At 46.5% G+C, this 15,806-nt stretch overlaps 1 protein-coding gene across 9 annotated transcripts in view; it reads right to left on the reverse strand.

Annotated features, from left to right (window-relative positions):
- Positions 1-15,806, reverse strand: part of LOC127566688 (NACHT, LRR and PYD domains-containing protein 3-like) — a 49,634-nt gene that overhangs the window by 14,629 nt on the left and 19,199 nt on the right. For 3 of the 9 annotated variants that reach the window (XM_052009236.1, XM_052009233.1, XM_052009232.1), the window contains 4 exons: positions 13,458-13,622; positions 10,609-10,700; positions 9,219-9,506; positions 11-177 (listed from right to left, as the gene is read on the reverse strand). In XM_052009236.1, the coding sequence (XP_051865196.1) occupies positions 11-177; positions 9,219-9,420 (369 nt within the window). In that variant the 5' untranslated portion in view covers positions 9,421-9,506; positions 10,609-10,700; positions 13,458-13,622. Of the gene's footprint in view, positions 1-10; positions 178-9,218; positions 9,507-10,608; positions 10,701-13,457; positions 13,623-15,569; positions 15,693-15,806 lie in introns of those variants that run through there. The other 6 variants (XM_052009240.1, XM_052009241.1, XM_052009234.1 and 3 more) reach the window with 5 other exon arrangements.

A 15,806-nucleotide genomic window follows, 5' to 3' on the forward strand; every position in this document is an offset into this window, starting at 1 on the left:
TTCCACTCACCTCTTGATCTTGTCCACTGAAATGTCCCTCCTGTCTCAACATCCAGCTGAGTCCTTCAACCCTTTCTTCAATCGCCTGTTTCAGTCTCTCCCGGTAGAGCTTTGTTAGCTGGAACAGTTGCTCATCGTCCCACTGTGTCAGGAGCTCAGAGATTGTACACTTCAGTTCTGTTAATAGAAATATAGAACGTGAACACTACATAAACTTTGATTTGGGCCCACCAACAACCATTTCCCTGACCGTCTCGCCCCTCCCCACAAAGTACTCTGCCCGGAGTCCGAACCCCCACAGTCCAAACCCGGACACTCGCTCCTGCTGTACCCTGTCCAAACCCTTGCACCTCCTCTCAAGTCCATAAGCTCTCCCACGTAGGACAAGAACAACAGGTGGATGGGGCAAGTCGCACCAGCTGCAGGTCACAGTGACATCCTGAAATACACTTCCATTTGTTCATAATCACTGGACTTAAACCGCATCCAGCAGTGATGTGTGAGTCCCTTCACCACAAGGTTGAACGCAGCAACACCCCATCAGCAGCAAAGAGGGATAAACGATAAATCCTGACACTCACACTCTGGAAATAGGCAGATACATGTCTCCATCTGGGCAGATACAAAGTGCAGAGTAACCCTGCGGCCATTCCCCTCAATAACAGGTACACCGCTTTGGATACTGTTAGGGGGACAGCTTACCAGGAGAAAGCCGCAATGACCAGGTATATGGCACTGGGCCAGGTCGTGCGGTGCAGAAGGTAAGGGGGAGAAGAGGAGGGCGCTAGTGATAGGCGATTCCATAGTAAGGAAGGCAGACAGGAGATTTTGTGGACATGAAAGAGACACCCGGCTGATATGTTGTATCCGCGGTGCCTGGATCAGGAACCCTCGGATTGGGTCCATAGCATTCTGAGGGAGGAGGTTGAACAGCCAGAGGATAACCCAGGGAATTACAGACAGGTGAGATTTACTTCAGTCGTGGGCAAATTACTGAAGAAGATTCTTTGAGACTGTCTTTATAGGCATTTAGAGAAGCATAGACTGATTAGAGACAGTCAGCATGGCTTTGTGAGGGGCAGGTCGTCCCTCACGAGCCTGACTGAATTCTTTGAGTATGTGACAAAGCACATTGATGAAGGTAGTGAAGTGGATGTGGTGTACATTGTCTTTAGTAAAGCGTTTGATAAGTTTCCTCATGGAAGGCTTATTCAGAAAGACAGGAAGCATGGGATCCAGAGAAACCTAGTTGTGTGGATTCAAAATTGGCTCGCCCATTGAAGGCAGAGGGTGGTGGGAGATGGCGAGTATTCTGCCTGGAGGACGGTGACCTGTGGTGTTCCGCAGGGATCAGTTCTGGGACCCCTGCTCATTGTGAATTTTATAAATGACTTGAATAAGGATGTGGAAGGGTGGGTTGGTAGCTTTCTGATGATACAAAGGTTGGTGGTGTTGTGGATAGTGCAGAAGGTTTACGTAGATTAAACCAGGATATTTATAGAATGCAGAGCTGGGCTGAAAAGTGGCAGATGGAATTCAACCCGGATAAGCGTGAAGTGATACACTTCGGGAGATCGAACTTGAAGGCAAAATACAATGTTGATGGCAGGACTCTGCTGTTTGAAGGAACAGATGGATCTTGGGGTCCGCGTCCATAGATCCCTCAAGGTTGCTGGGCAGGTCGATTGGGTTGTTAAGAAGACGTCTGGAATGTTGGCTCTCATTAGTCGGGGTATTGAGTTCAAGAAATCTGGTTTGACCACACCTGGAATATTGTGTTCAGTTCTGGTCATCTCGTTATAGGAAGGATGTAGAAGCTTTAGAGAAGCTGCAGAGGAGATTTACCAGGCAGTTACCTGGATTGGAGAACATGTCTTATGAGGATAGGGTGAGTGAGTTAGGGATTTTCTCTTTGGAGAGAAGGAGTATGAGAGATAACTTGACAGAGGTGCACAAGATGATTAGAGGCATAGATCTAGTGACAGTCAGAGCCTTTTTCCTAGGGCGACAATGGCTAACACGAGGGGATATAATTTTATGATTGGAGGAATGTATAAGGGGGATGTCATGGGTATTTTATTTTACACAAAAAGTGGTGGGAGAGTGGAACGCACATATCAGCAGAGGTTGTGGAGGCAGATACATTAGGGACATATAAGAGACTCTTGGAAAGACACATGAATGATAGAGGAATGGGTGGGGCTACGTGGAAAGGAAGGGTTAGGTCGATCTTAGAGCAGGTAAAATGTCGGCACAACATTGTGGGCGGAAGGGTCTGTAATGTGCTGTAGTTTTCGATTTCCTATATTCAGATATATTTCTTCTAACATCCCGGAAATACGGTCTCCATATGCTCAGAGACGATTCATCTAAAGCCAAAGCGATAGAGCAGCGTAATCGAAGACCACATGGTAACTACATATTGCGCATATTGTCCACTCTCACCGACTCCCATCACTATGCCCTCATTCCTATACAGATTTCGTAGCTAGATTGTTCACATTAAGGGAGTATCTATATCTAATAGGCATAGTTTGACACCAAGGCGATCCTTTCTTCACATGAAGAGAGATTTCTCTCTCAAGTGATTGTATATTTTTCGAATTCTCTATCTATCGCAGAGATCTGAGGAGGCTGAGACTAAACATATTCGAGACAGAGAGAGAGAATATTGGGCACGATGTGAGTTGACGGTGGAGACGATATTCTCAAGTTTCTCACACCTGGGAGCAAAATATTCGAAGGTACATTTCCCTGAGGCAGGATAGAGATGGAGGAAAGAGAGGAGAGAGAGTTGCAATTCTGATTAAGGAGAAAATCACGGCAGTTTTCCGAGATGAAATTGATGAGGGATGGTCTAGTGAGGATTTATATATGGAACTGAGAAATAAAAGGGGGGTGATCACCTTTTTGGTATTTTAATATTGGTCCCCAATATTCAACGGCAATTATAGGATGATTTCAGCAAGTTGTAAGATTAATTTGGTTGTCATAGTTGGAAATCTTAAGTTTCCTAATGTAGACTGGGAATGCTATTGTACTTCGATGGAGTGGAAGTTATTCAGTGTATTCAGAAAAGTTTCTTCTTGCAATGTATTGAAGGCCCTATAAGGGTGAGGGCAAAGTGTGGCCTATTTTCGGAAATGGAGCAGGGCAAGTGACTGAGGTGTCACTGGGGCAGCACTTTGGGACCAGTGATCATAGATCTATTAGCTTGATAATTCAAATACGATGTGGGACAGTAACTTACAAAAGTTGATTGGAGTATGTTCTTTGCAGCAAAGGTAAATCTGGCAAGTGGGCTATTAAAAGTGAAATATAAAGTTCAAGATCTGCATGTTCCTTTTAGAATGAAGGGCAAGGCTGGCAGGAGTATGGACCTCTGGATAACGAGGTATACTGAAGTTCTGTTCAGGAAAAGTGAGACATGGGTCAGGTATAGACAGCTGGGATCAATTGAATCCTGGGGGAGTGTAAGGGTTGCAGGAGGATACTCAAGGAACTCGGAAGAGCAAAGCAGGGCGTGCTATACCTCTATCAGGGAAGATTAATGACAATACAAAGATATTTTATGTTTATTAAGAGAAAAAGAGTAACTGTAGAAAGAACACGGCCCCTCAAAGACCAAAGGCGACATATTTGTGAACAGTCGCAGAAGATGGGCGAGGCCCTTAATGAGTATTTCTCCTCTGTTTTTACGGTAAAGAATAACATGAAGACTTTGAAGCTTGAGATAGTTGATGGGGATGTCTTGAGGATAGTGTGGATTGCAGCAGAGGAGGTGTTGGATGTCATTAAACGTATAAAACTAGATAAATGTCCAGGACATCATCAGGTATATACAAGAAAAGTGTGGGAAGCTAGAGAAGAAATGGCGGGAACTCTGGCTGAGATATAAGCATAATCGTTAGCCCCAGGTGAGGTGAGCAAGACTGGTGGGTGGCTAATGTGCCTTTATTTACGAAGGGCTGCAAAGAAAAGCCTGGGTACTATCGATCAGTAAGCCTGACATCTGTGGTAGGTAAGTTACCAGAGGGGATTCTGAGGGATAAGATACACAAGCATTTGGAAAGACGGGGGTTGATTATGGACAGTCAGCACTGCTTTGTGCGTGGGAATTATCTCTGATGATATTGACTGAGTTTATTGAAGACGTAACAAAGAAGGTCGATGAGGACAGGGCGGTAGACGTGGTTTGTATGGACTTCAGCAAGGCCTTTGATAAGGTTCCATATGGTAGTCTCCATTGAAAGTCGGATCACATAGAATACAGGGAGAGCGAGCTCATTGCATACAGAATTGACTTGATGGTAGGAAGCGGAGTGTGACGGTGGAGGGTTGTTTTATGGGGTGGAGGCTCGTGGCAGTGGTGTTCCACAGGGCTCCGTGCTATGTCCATTGATATTTGTCATCTACAGTATATCAATGATTTGGATGAGCATGTTCAGTAAGTTTTCAGATGACACTAATATTGGTGGTATCGTGGATAGTGAAGAAGGTTATGAAAAATACAGGGGGATCTTGATCAGCGGAGTAAGTGAGCCTAGAATTATCAAATGGAGTTTAATTCGGATAAGTGCAAGGTGTTGCATTTTGGGAAAACAAATGAGGGCAGGACTTTCACAGTGAACGGTAGGCCCTGGGGAATGTTGTTGAACAGAGTAACCTAGGAGTACAAGTACGCGATTTCCAGAAGATATCGTCGCAGGTATACAGGATGGTAAAGGCGGCTTTTGGAACGTTGGTCTTCATCAGTCAGACCATTGTATAGAGAAGTTGGGGTGTTACGCTGCAGTTGTACAAGAAGTTGGTGAGGCTACATTTGGAATATTGTATTCAGTTTTGGTCGCCCTGCTAAACGAAAGATGCCATAAAACTGGAAAGAGTGTAGAGGTGATTAACGAGAATGTTGCCATGAATAGAGGGACTGAGTTATGGAAAGTGGTTGAGCAGGTTGGTACTTTATTCTTGGAGTGTATGAAAATGAGGGGAGATCTTATAAAATTATGAGGGGCACAGATAGGGTAAATATACACAATCTTTTTCCCAGACTTGGGGAATCAAGAAGTAGAGGGCGTGGGTCAGAGAGTCAAAAACAGCATACAAACAGGCCTTTCCGCCCATCTATTCCATGCCGACCTGATCTTCTGCTAACTACCTGTACCTGGACCATATCCCCCTAAATCTATCCATCCATGTACCTATCCAAGCATCCCTTAAATGTTACAGTTGAACCCGCATCTACCACTTCCGTTGGAAGCTCGTTCCACACTCGCAACATCCTCTGAGTGAAGAAGTTTCCCTTCAGATATTCTTTATATATTTCACCTTTCACTCTAAACCTATGTCATCTAGTTCTCGTCTCACTCAACCTGATGGGAAAAAGCCTGCATGCAATCAAACTATCGATACCCTTCATAATTTTGTATACCTCCATGAGATCTCCCTCCCCCCCCCCCCCACCAATTCTCTTGCGCTCCAGGGAATGACGTCCTAACCTCTTCAACTTTCTCTTATATATCAAGTCCTCAAGTCTTGGCAGCATCCTTGTTAATTTTCTCTGTACTCTTTCAAGCTTATTGATATCTTTCTTATAGGTAGATGACCAGAACTGCACACAATTCTCGGAATTCGGCCTCACCAACATCTTGTAGAATTTCAACATAACATCGCAACTCCTGTATTCAATGCCTTAGTTTATGAAGACCAATATGCCAAAAGCTCTCTTTCCGACCGTATCGACCTGCGACGCAACTTTCAAGGAACTATGCACCTGTGTTCCCAGGTCTTTCTGTTACAGCTCACAACTCAGAGTCCTACCATTCACTGTGTAAGTTCTACCCTGGTTTGTCCTCCCAAAATGCAACACCTCACACTTGTCTGCATTAAATGCCACCTGCCATTTTTCATCTCATTTTTCTCGCTGGTCGAAATCACGCTGCAAGCTTTGATAGCCTGCCTCGCTGTCCACTATGCCAGCAAATGTGTTGATCCAGTTCACTACATTATCATCTAAATTATTAATAAAGATAATAAACAACAACGGATCCAGCACAGATCTCTGCGGCACACCACTATCCACAGGCCTCCAGTCAGAGAGACAACCATCTACTACCACTCTCTGGCTTCTCCCGCTTAGCCAATGTTGAATTCAATTGGCGACTTCATCCTGAATGCCAAGCGACATAACCTTCTGGACAAGCCTTCCATGCAGGACTTTATCAAAGGTTTTACCAAAGTCCATGTAGACAACATCCTCCGCCTTTCCCTCGTCGAAGTTTTTGGTAATTGCCTCGAAAAAAGTGTAAGATGAGGGGGAGATATTTACTAGGAACCTGAGGGGCAACCTGTTCACGCAGAGGGTGGTCAGTATCTGGATTGAGCTGCCAGAGAATGTGGTTGAGACGGGTACATTAATAACATTTAAAGGGTACTCGGACAGGCCCATGGATAGGAAAGACTTAGAGCGATATTGTCCAAACGCGGGCACGTGAGCAGCTTCGGTGGAAACCTTGGTCAGCATGGACGAGCTGGGCCGAAGGGCTAGTTTCCGTGCTGAATGAATCTGTGACTGTAACTGCAGATTACAGAGTAATAAAAAAAAAACAAACGAAACCACTGATTAATAACATGTGGTTGCAATGTGAGCCGAGGCTCTGGGTGAGCAGATTCAGGAACGGGACAGAGTTGGTGAATATGAACTGGGTCAAATGCAGGGTGTGCATCTCGAGAGCCGGTGATCCAAAACATCCATTCACATAGAATATCACAGGGCAGGCATGCTAATACTGACTAAAAACTACACAGTAAGTGGATGCACTAACTTGGGACATACAGTATATGGCACAACTGCAGATGACGCAGGCAAATCTTCCTGAAATAATCGACCACATGCAACAACCTCCCGCGGTCACACACCGTAGAAATACCGAAGGCCAATCCTACCCATTTCAACACGCTACCTGATGCACCTTGACCCCGCCCTTACCAGGTCACACATCATCCGAACCCCAGGACTCACCCTCCCCGGGTCACACAACGTCCGATCACCCGGGACCCACTCGCTCCGGGTCACATATTGCACGATAACCCGAGACCCACAGTCCCCGGGTCACGCAGTGTTCTATCACCAAGGGCCTATCCTGAAGGGGTCAAAAATTCCGATGCCTGGAACCCACCCTCCCCGGATCACACACTGTCCGTTTCCCAGGGACCCACCCTCCCTGGGTGGCACAGCATCCTATACGCTGGGACCTACCTTTCCCTGGTCACGCATCGTCCGATGCCTCAGAACCCATCCTCCTGGGTGACGCACTGTCCGATCCCCCGAGAGCCCACCCTTCCCGGTTCACGCACTGTCCGATTCCCTGGCTCTCCTTCCCCGTTCTACACAGCTGTCAGATACGGCGGGGCTCATCCTTCTCTACTCAAATGTAAGGCCTGCGTCCCGTCGTCCCATATTAATGACTTGGATGAAGAGACCAAGCGTGATTTAGCCAAAATTTGATGATGAACCACACAACGGTTCAGCACAAGAACAGGACCTACGCCCACGATGTCTGAGCCAACCATGATCTCAGTTTGAACTCATTCCACCTGCCTGTACATGGTCTATGCACCTCTATTCTCTGACTGTCCATGTGTCTGTCTAAATGATTCTTGAACTTTGCAGTTGTATCTGCTTCCACCACTTCCACTGACAGCGCGTTCCAGACACTGACAACTTTGTGCATCAAAATCTGCCTCGCACATTTCTTTTAAACTTTCCTCCGATCACTTCAATTCTCTGCCCTTTAGTATTTGATGCTTCCATCCTCAATAAAAGACCGATTATCAACCCTGTCTGTATACTTGTAACGTTAGATGTATCTATCAGGTCTCAACTCAGCTTTCAACGCTCCAGAGAAAACTGTCCAAGATGTTCTCCTTGCAGCAAATTCTCTCTAATCCAGGCAACATCCTGGCGAGGCTCATCTGCACCCTTTACAAAGCTGTAAGGAACAAGATAAATTTGCTGGAAGTCATATGTGATTCCTCTTTGGTATGTGGAAAACTGTGGAACACAAGATGATTGTTCAAAGACAAAGTGGTGTCAGAGAAACAAAGGACTACAGATGCTGGAATCCAGATGACAAACGCTATGATACTGGAGGAACTCAGCAGGCCAGGCAGCATCAGTGGAGAAAAGCAGGCGGTCAACGTTTCGGGTCAGGACCCTTCTTCAGGACTGAAGATAGGAAAAGAGGAAGCCCAATATATAGGAGGGAAAAAAAGAGCAATGATGTGGATAAAAGAGGGGAGGCGCAGAGGGCACAAAATGTTGGCTTGGAATGTGGGAATGTTGTGACAATTTCAAAGGATATCAGTACACAGCTTTCAAGAGTAGATATTGATGAAAAACACGCTCGCCTGGGAAAGGGAAATGATGTGCCGCTGCAGAGACCACCTGGTACCGTACCATGAGAAAGTACGAGGGTAAGGGGATTCAAGGGTATAAAAAAGGTGCTTTTTTGTGCCGGGGTACTCTCTCCTTACGCTCGAGTCGTGATGGGTAAATTGAGTAACAGATCGGAATGTAGCATTGGAGCTGTGAGATAATGTCAGACAATGGAACTCGCAAGGAGTCAAGAGGTTTGCGGGAGAGTGTAAACGTGACAGAGCTAACAAACTCTGAGTGACTAGCAAGCAGGCCGGGGAGGGGGTGGTGGGGCATGTGTGATTCACTATTCCTGCTTCTGATGTTTATTTTTAACATTCATTTGCCACACCAATAGAACATGGTGGTGACACTGTCTGCCAGCTATAAGATGAACTGCAGTTACTTCCATCGTCTATTCTGACAGCACCTCTTAAACCGACGAGGTCTTGCACCAAGCATGACGAGGGGGGTGGGTAGAGGTGAACACCACTATCTGTACAGCAACATTTTCTCCAACACACATCCCGGAAATAGTCTCCACATCTGGACAGTTACCTTTCCTCTAATACACTTCCCGGAAAAACTCAGAGCAGGGGCTACATTCCCATGTCCCCACTGATCCCACATGCTCCCACCGCCCATCCCCTCTCCACCTCGTGTGCTGCACTCGTTCCTTCCCTCCCACTATTTCCTGTCTTCTCTGTTGCCCATCCCCCAATAAGGCCTCTCACTTCCCTTCCTCCCAACCTCAAAAGTTTGCATCATTCTGCTTCCCCCACTCCCCTCACATCTCACTCACCTGCTCCTTGGTTAAGACTTGATGATTCCTTGATTAACGGACCTCTGACGTCACAGGGAATTGCCTCACTTGGGCCGGTGCCAAGGCCCTGAATTGTGTCTCTGATCCCACTCCCGCTGGGCTGATTTTGTTCCCTTTCCTCCAAGGCCGGAACAGATTCCATTGGGACACCGCTCTCAATCGGACCTTGCTTTTGTGTCATAGTTCCTGTATCCTGATCGTCTTCCCTTGATGATCCAACTGGCAAAAGTCTCTTGAAGACGTTCTATATACGAGTTAATATGCCACCTGAAAAATCACGATTTGCTGGTTACAGCAGAGTGATTTCGAATTGAGCAAAATACAGATTCAGAATGGGTGGCTGCAATGTGACCCAAGGTTCCTGTTGAGCAGATTTTGGAGCGGGACTATGCTGGTGAATGTGAACTGGGTCACTTGTCGTGTGTCCATCTTGAGAAGCAGGTGACTGGACACACCCACCGTCTGATAGAACAGGGCAGACACAGTAATATTGATTATAAATTACACAGTAGATTAATACACTGATGGCCAGGGGATCTTTATGGCACTACTGCGGAGGCAAATATTACTGGGATTATCGTCCACAAGCAAAATCCTAACCAGGTCACAGACTGTTCAATCCCCCATGGGCTATCTGACCCGGGTCACACATTCCCCAATCCCTGCGACCTTATCCTCCCCTGGACACACAGCGCACAATCCCGCATGGCCCACCTTTGCCGTGTCACACAGTCTCCCATCCCCTGAACCCACTCTCCGAAGGTTACATACCGTCCCATACCTCTGGACCCACTCTCCCCGGGTTACTCACCGTCCGATCCCGTAGGACCCGCCCTCGTCGGTTCACACACTGCCAGATCACTATCTGAATGAACCCCTGCACTCTGCCATGAGATCGCACCTCTCCTACTTCTGACATTTCAAATATCCGTACAATTATTTTTATTCATATTAAAGAATACGACACATTAATCCCTCAGACACAACACTGCTTTCCCTCCTACTTCCTATCCCAGACCGCTCTCGAGAAGACAGTATATTCCGGTCACAAATGAAACCCCATCACTGTCGCTCTCCCATTTCTGTCTCTGACCTGCTCACCGCCACTGCTCCACTCTGGGTAATCTCTCGCTTCCCAGTTCACTCCATTCCTCAGGTTGCTGCTTTCCTCTGACTCTGTCCTTATGCATATCAAAACCACCAATAACGGTGATTTATTTGGGAAATTTCTTCCCATGTATCTGTGCTACCGCCTGGAGATGTCAGCTCTCTGTTCTCAGCCCCTTCCTTATTGCCACTTCCTTCGTTATCCTCGGATCCAGACCCACTATCAGGACTACATTTATATTTTCAAGGAAACTGCACACACCTGCGTGCTCCTTGATGTGGAAGACACTGCACCTCTTACCCTACCGGCACCTTCAGCCATGATGGTGACAGGTGGTCACAAATTCCGGTGCTCTGGAATAAACAATATCAACAGGAGCATTAGACGATAACTGAGAGGAGGGAAATATTGCCTTGTGAACTAACAGACACACTGTCTGATCCAATGGACCAGATCCTCCCCGCATCACACACTGCCCTATTCTATTTCAGGTCACACACTGCCTGAGCGCTTACAGCCCTGGGACCCACCTTCTCCGCATCACACACTGTCCATCCCCCGGGTTCGCATACTGTCCGATCCCCGGGGTCCACCTTCCTCAGGTCACACACTGTACGATCTCCAGGGACCCATCCTCCCCGTGTCACACTGTATGATCACCCCACCCCCATGGACCATCCTCCCCAGATTACACACTCCCAGTTCGATCCCCAACCTCAGGAACATTGATTTTAGAACACAGAGGATTGAGGGATGTACAACAGAGGTTTTCATAATCCTGTGCAAATCTTATGGAGGAAATAACCAGACGATCAGTCTCCTGGGAAGTGAGTCAGTCAGGGAAGCGAACAGATTTCAAACAATTTGCCAAAGTCAGGGAAATCAATTTGGGTATTTTGTCCACATATCGTGAATTCAGGCTCGAGAATAAGCAACCTGACAGGGGAAGGGTGGGGGGGGGGGGGTGCGGGGGGGAGCTGTAGGTGAAACACATAGCATTGTAAAAGCAGCATTCAAAAGAAAAGCAAAAATTAAACCTAATTTATACGGAATTTTTACAAGAAAAAGAACGCAATTCGAACAAAAAACAAACACCATTTTAATGCAAAGTGATGAAAGTGGTCATCGTGTTGCTCCACTGCAGTGATGATCCGGGTCGTGCCGGTTGGTTCAAGAACTTCATGGTTAAAGGGGAGTCGCTGTTCTTGAACATGGTGGTGTGGGACTTCAGGCTTCTGTACTGCCTAGCAGATGGTAGCTGTGAGAAGATAGCATGGCCGGTATGGTGGGGATCTTTTATAACGAATGTTGCCTTCTTGAGGCAGTGCCTCCTGTATGTACGACCAATGTTACCGATATGGAACAAATGGCACAAGGCTACTCAAATGTTACCAGGAGTTTTAGCTGGCCATGTTTCTCCCCCACAGTTAGTCTTTTGCTACCTGCCTCTGAGCTCTCACAATAAGGAATAGTTGGTCTCTGGAGTAGCGCTGGGTGCCGATGTTCTCTTTTCCATTTTACGAACAGGCTGCTGGCCCCAGCTGAACTCCGTGTGTTCTTTTCCAGCCCACATTGAGCGCGATGTTTGCTCAATGTTTCACAACCTGCAGCACTGATACACTTGACAAGTATGCCATGCCATGGACACTCTCTCCTCTTTCGCCTACCACACTGCAAATGGAGGAACTGTCCCTGTGGTATTTTACCCATTCACACTGTTGTATCTCCACAGACAGGTCAGCAGACACTACAGTCTTGGGACTGGGGCACTCTCCCTGTGGGATTCTGTCCAGTAACCACAGATAGTCTGAGGGGAGAGAAAGATCAGCGGACAGTGCACACTGGAGATTGTGGATCCTTTTCGTATGGCATTCTGTCCATTACCCAGGGACATACTGTGCACAGACAGTCTGTTTCTCAGCTAGCCGACAATATTCCCTGGGATCCATTAACTTGATCCATCCCCTGTGCTCTACTGCTCAGCATTCCTCAACTTGGGGGTGTAAGATTGGGCAGGAAAAAAATAACCTGGGACGACCACGCTCATTGTTCCACTTTTTTCTGAAGAGCTGCCAATGTAAATCCAGTCACAGTTTTGTCCCCAGACCTTCCTCCATTAAAACAATGGGATCCTTCTGCTCCACCTCGACACAGAGAGGGTGTTCCACCGAATCACTTACACCAGTGTTTGTACCTCATGAAGGGCTTCTACCCCTCAGTTATCCCTCACTCCCTCACTGAAAGGCCCAAACACATCATGGTCAGCGGTCAAAGTAGAACCCGTCTGTGACAGACAACCTGGGAAAGCAAAGTGACCAACATATCTGCCTGCTTCCAATTCCAAGTGCTGGTTATTTCTAACTCACACAAACTCAGTGCCATGTCAGTGGGCCCTTGTTGAAAGGATGCTTGCTACTGAACCAGGAGGTACTTACTGTGGAATATATTGCAAACTGCCACAGCTAATAACTAACATTGCCATAACATACACTTGCAGCTTGTAGTAAAGTGACCAACAGATCTGCCTGCTTCCAATTCCAAGTGCTGGTTATTTCTAACTCACACAAACTCAGTGCCATGTCAGTGGGCCCTTGTTGAAAGGATGCTTGCTACTGAACCAGGAGGTACTTACTGTGGAATATATTGCAAACTGCCACAGCTAATAACTAACATTGCCATAACATACACTTGCAGCTTGCAGCTTGCAGCAGCCTGTTAATCAATGATATGTTGTTGGACTTCATGGCAATTCCCCATTTTTGCAATTACTACAGTGTGACTGGACTTGAGGCATCTCAAAATGGGGAGAATGTTCAATTCACTTTGAGATGGTTATGGCGTAACACAACAGCACGAGCGAATTTCAGAACAACTGATCAAGAACTACTTCAAAAGATGCAAGGCATTGAAATGAGGAAATACTTTTGGAGGAAATGTGAGCTTTAACAAGAGCTGGGCTTCTACCACACCTGGAGCGACTGAAACGGGGTCTGCCAAAGGCGTAACCTGATACGCCTGGGCATATTCAATCTCACTCCAACTATCTCCTGTGTTCCTTTGTACAGATCTGTAACGTCCAAAGGACCAAAGTCTGAGTAAATGAGACTCACCACACCTTCTCCCAACTGAATTGATGGAAAGTCTGGATCAGAAGGGTTCTGTCCAGTCGCTCTCCTCAGTTCTGGGGCTGGTTCACTTGTTGCTGTTCCTGAGTTTTTAGCTGCTGTTCACTTCCAGCTGTGAGATTTTTTTGCAATCAGTCATTCACCGCAGGACTAAATTTAACGGGACAGATAATGAAGTAGGTCAGCAATACAAAGGAGAACAAAACATTTCTGGTCAGTGTTCCTAAAAACAAAACTCACTGAAATTTAAATGTTGAATACAAATACAATGATCCCAGTGAACTAATGTACAATTGTCCCTCTCACTTCACAACACACGACATGCGAATATGAAGGATCATCATTTAGTTCAGAATAAGACCAGAAGACATAGGAGTAGAATTAGGCCATTCAGCTCATTAAGTCTGCTCCACCATTCAATCAGGACTGATGTTTTCCAACCCCATTGCCCTCCCTTTTCCTTGTAAACCTTAAGCTCCTCAGCAGTCAAGAACCCATCAATCTCTGCCATACATACAACAATGACGGCCTCCACTGCCCTCTGTGGCAACAAATTCCACAGGTTCACCACCCCTTGGCTGAAGAAATTCCCCTCATCTTAGTTTTCAAGGGAAGTTCCTTTATTCTTGAGGCAGTGCCTTCAGACCCCAGGCTCTCCCACAGATCGTGACGTCCCCTCCTCGTCCACTCATTCCAGGTTTCTCTGTATTCTGTGGGTTTAAATAAAATCCCTCCCCCCAATCCTTGTAAACTACTTCTGAACACTCAGCAGGTAAATATCAGCTGTGGAGAGAGGAACAAAGTTAATGTTTCAGGTCCTAGATCCTTTGTCAGAACAGCTTCACACAATTTCTGTTTCTATTGCAGATTTCCATTATCTTTTATTTTCTTTGATTTCCACCGGCTCACGGGTGACAGTGAGGGGGAATTTCCAAACACTGTTCGAAACAGGTCCATTTCTCATGTTGCAAATGCGGAACTGCTCATTTATTCACGGCCTCTCCCTGTGAGTGATAGAATGGAAATTCATTCTCTCCCCACAGCAGCATTGACAGCTTCCACCAGACTCAAACATCTGAGCCCAGAACTGAAATGTCCACTCAACACCTCATATAATCCCAGGGAACCTGATCCCCAGGGACAAACCTACCTGGGTTACAAACTGTCTCATACCCTCGTACCCATCCTTCCTGGGACATACATTCTGACCTGCCACTCACCCACCCTGATAGCATCACAGATCATCCCCATGTCTCACACCTTGTGGTGTCGTCAGTGACTTCCCCACAGTCAATGTGTAACCCTGAAACTTCTGCTTCATTGCGGAAGGAGGAACATCCAGTCCCAGTATAGAACCACCTCCCCGGGCTGAAGCTCGAACACTGTCAGTTCCATATTCCCAAAGTCTCCATCCCAGGATTGTATCCCAGGCACAAACTCTCCCAGGAATCTTTGCTGCCGGCAAGCTGCTGCAGTGTCCCCACCATTTCTGGTTCACAAACTAACGCCACCAAACCGCCCCGGCAGAATCGTGACCTAATGATTCTCAAAGTGGACAAGGGTTTAAGCTGAAAATTCAGTTCCGTGTCACTGTAGGGCACACAGACATTTCAACTCATCTTCAGCAGCTAAATTGAGCAAATTTGATCAATATCTTATTGTTGAGTGGTATATTGCCAAACACAATTGCCTGCCACATTTTTTGCAATGTAACAGCAACAATATGTATTTAATATAAAATTAAAAGCAGAAAACGATGGAAACTTAATAGATCGGGCTCTATCTGTGGAAAGAGAAATGGAGGGAGCCCCAGTATCAGAACTGGGCCCGTCCACAATGCTATCTGACCTGCTGAGCGTTTCCATCATTTTCTCTTTAATTTACTCTGCTGCAGCTACAGTATATTGATTTTCATGCACAAATATTAATTGCAAAATGTTTAAGACATCCTGAAGTAATCAACGGCTTTCTGCAAATACCATCCTCTCCCACCACACCCCTCCCCCCCCCCCCACCCGTTCGTCAGTTCTCACTTCACTCCAACACAGGCATCATGCATTCCATGCAGGAAAAGCTCAAAACATAATTTCTTCCCACCATCTTTCCGTTGCACCTGCTCCTGGTTCCACCGTCTCTCCGCTGAGGGGCAATGAGCAGAGAGCGTTGTTACCCCGGTGATGGAGGAAGTGGCTCACCAAAACACACTGTGGAATTCATGACGCCTGTGCTGGAATGAAGTGAGAATTAACGAACATGTGGGGGAGGGGTACAGGTGGGGGAGGGGTGCAGGAGGGGATGGCACTTACGCAAATCCGTTGAATATTTCAGGACGTC

This window comes from Pristis pectinata, chromosome 44 (genome assembly GCF_009764475.1).
Source record: "Pristis pectinata isolate sPriPec2 chromosome 44, sPriPec2.1.pri, whole genome shotgun sequence".
In the NCBI taxonomy this organism is placed as follows: Eukaryota; Metazoa; Chordata; class Chondrichthyes; order Rhinopristiformes; family Pristidae; genus Pristis; species Pristis pectinata.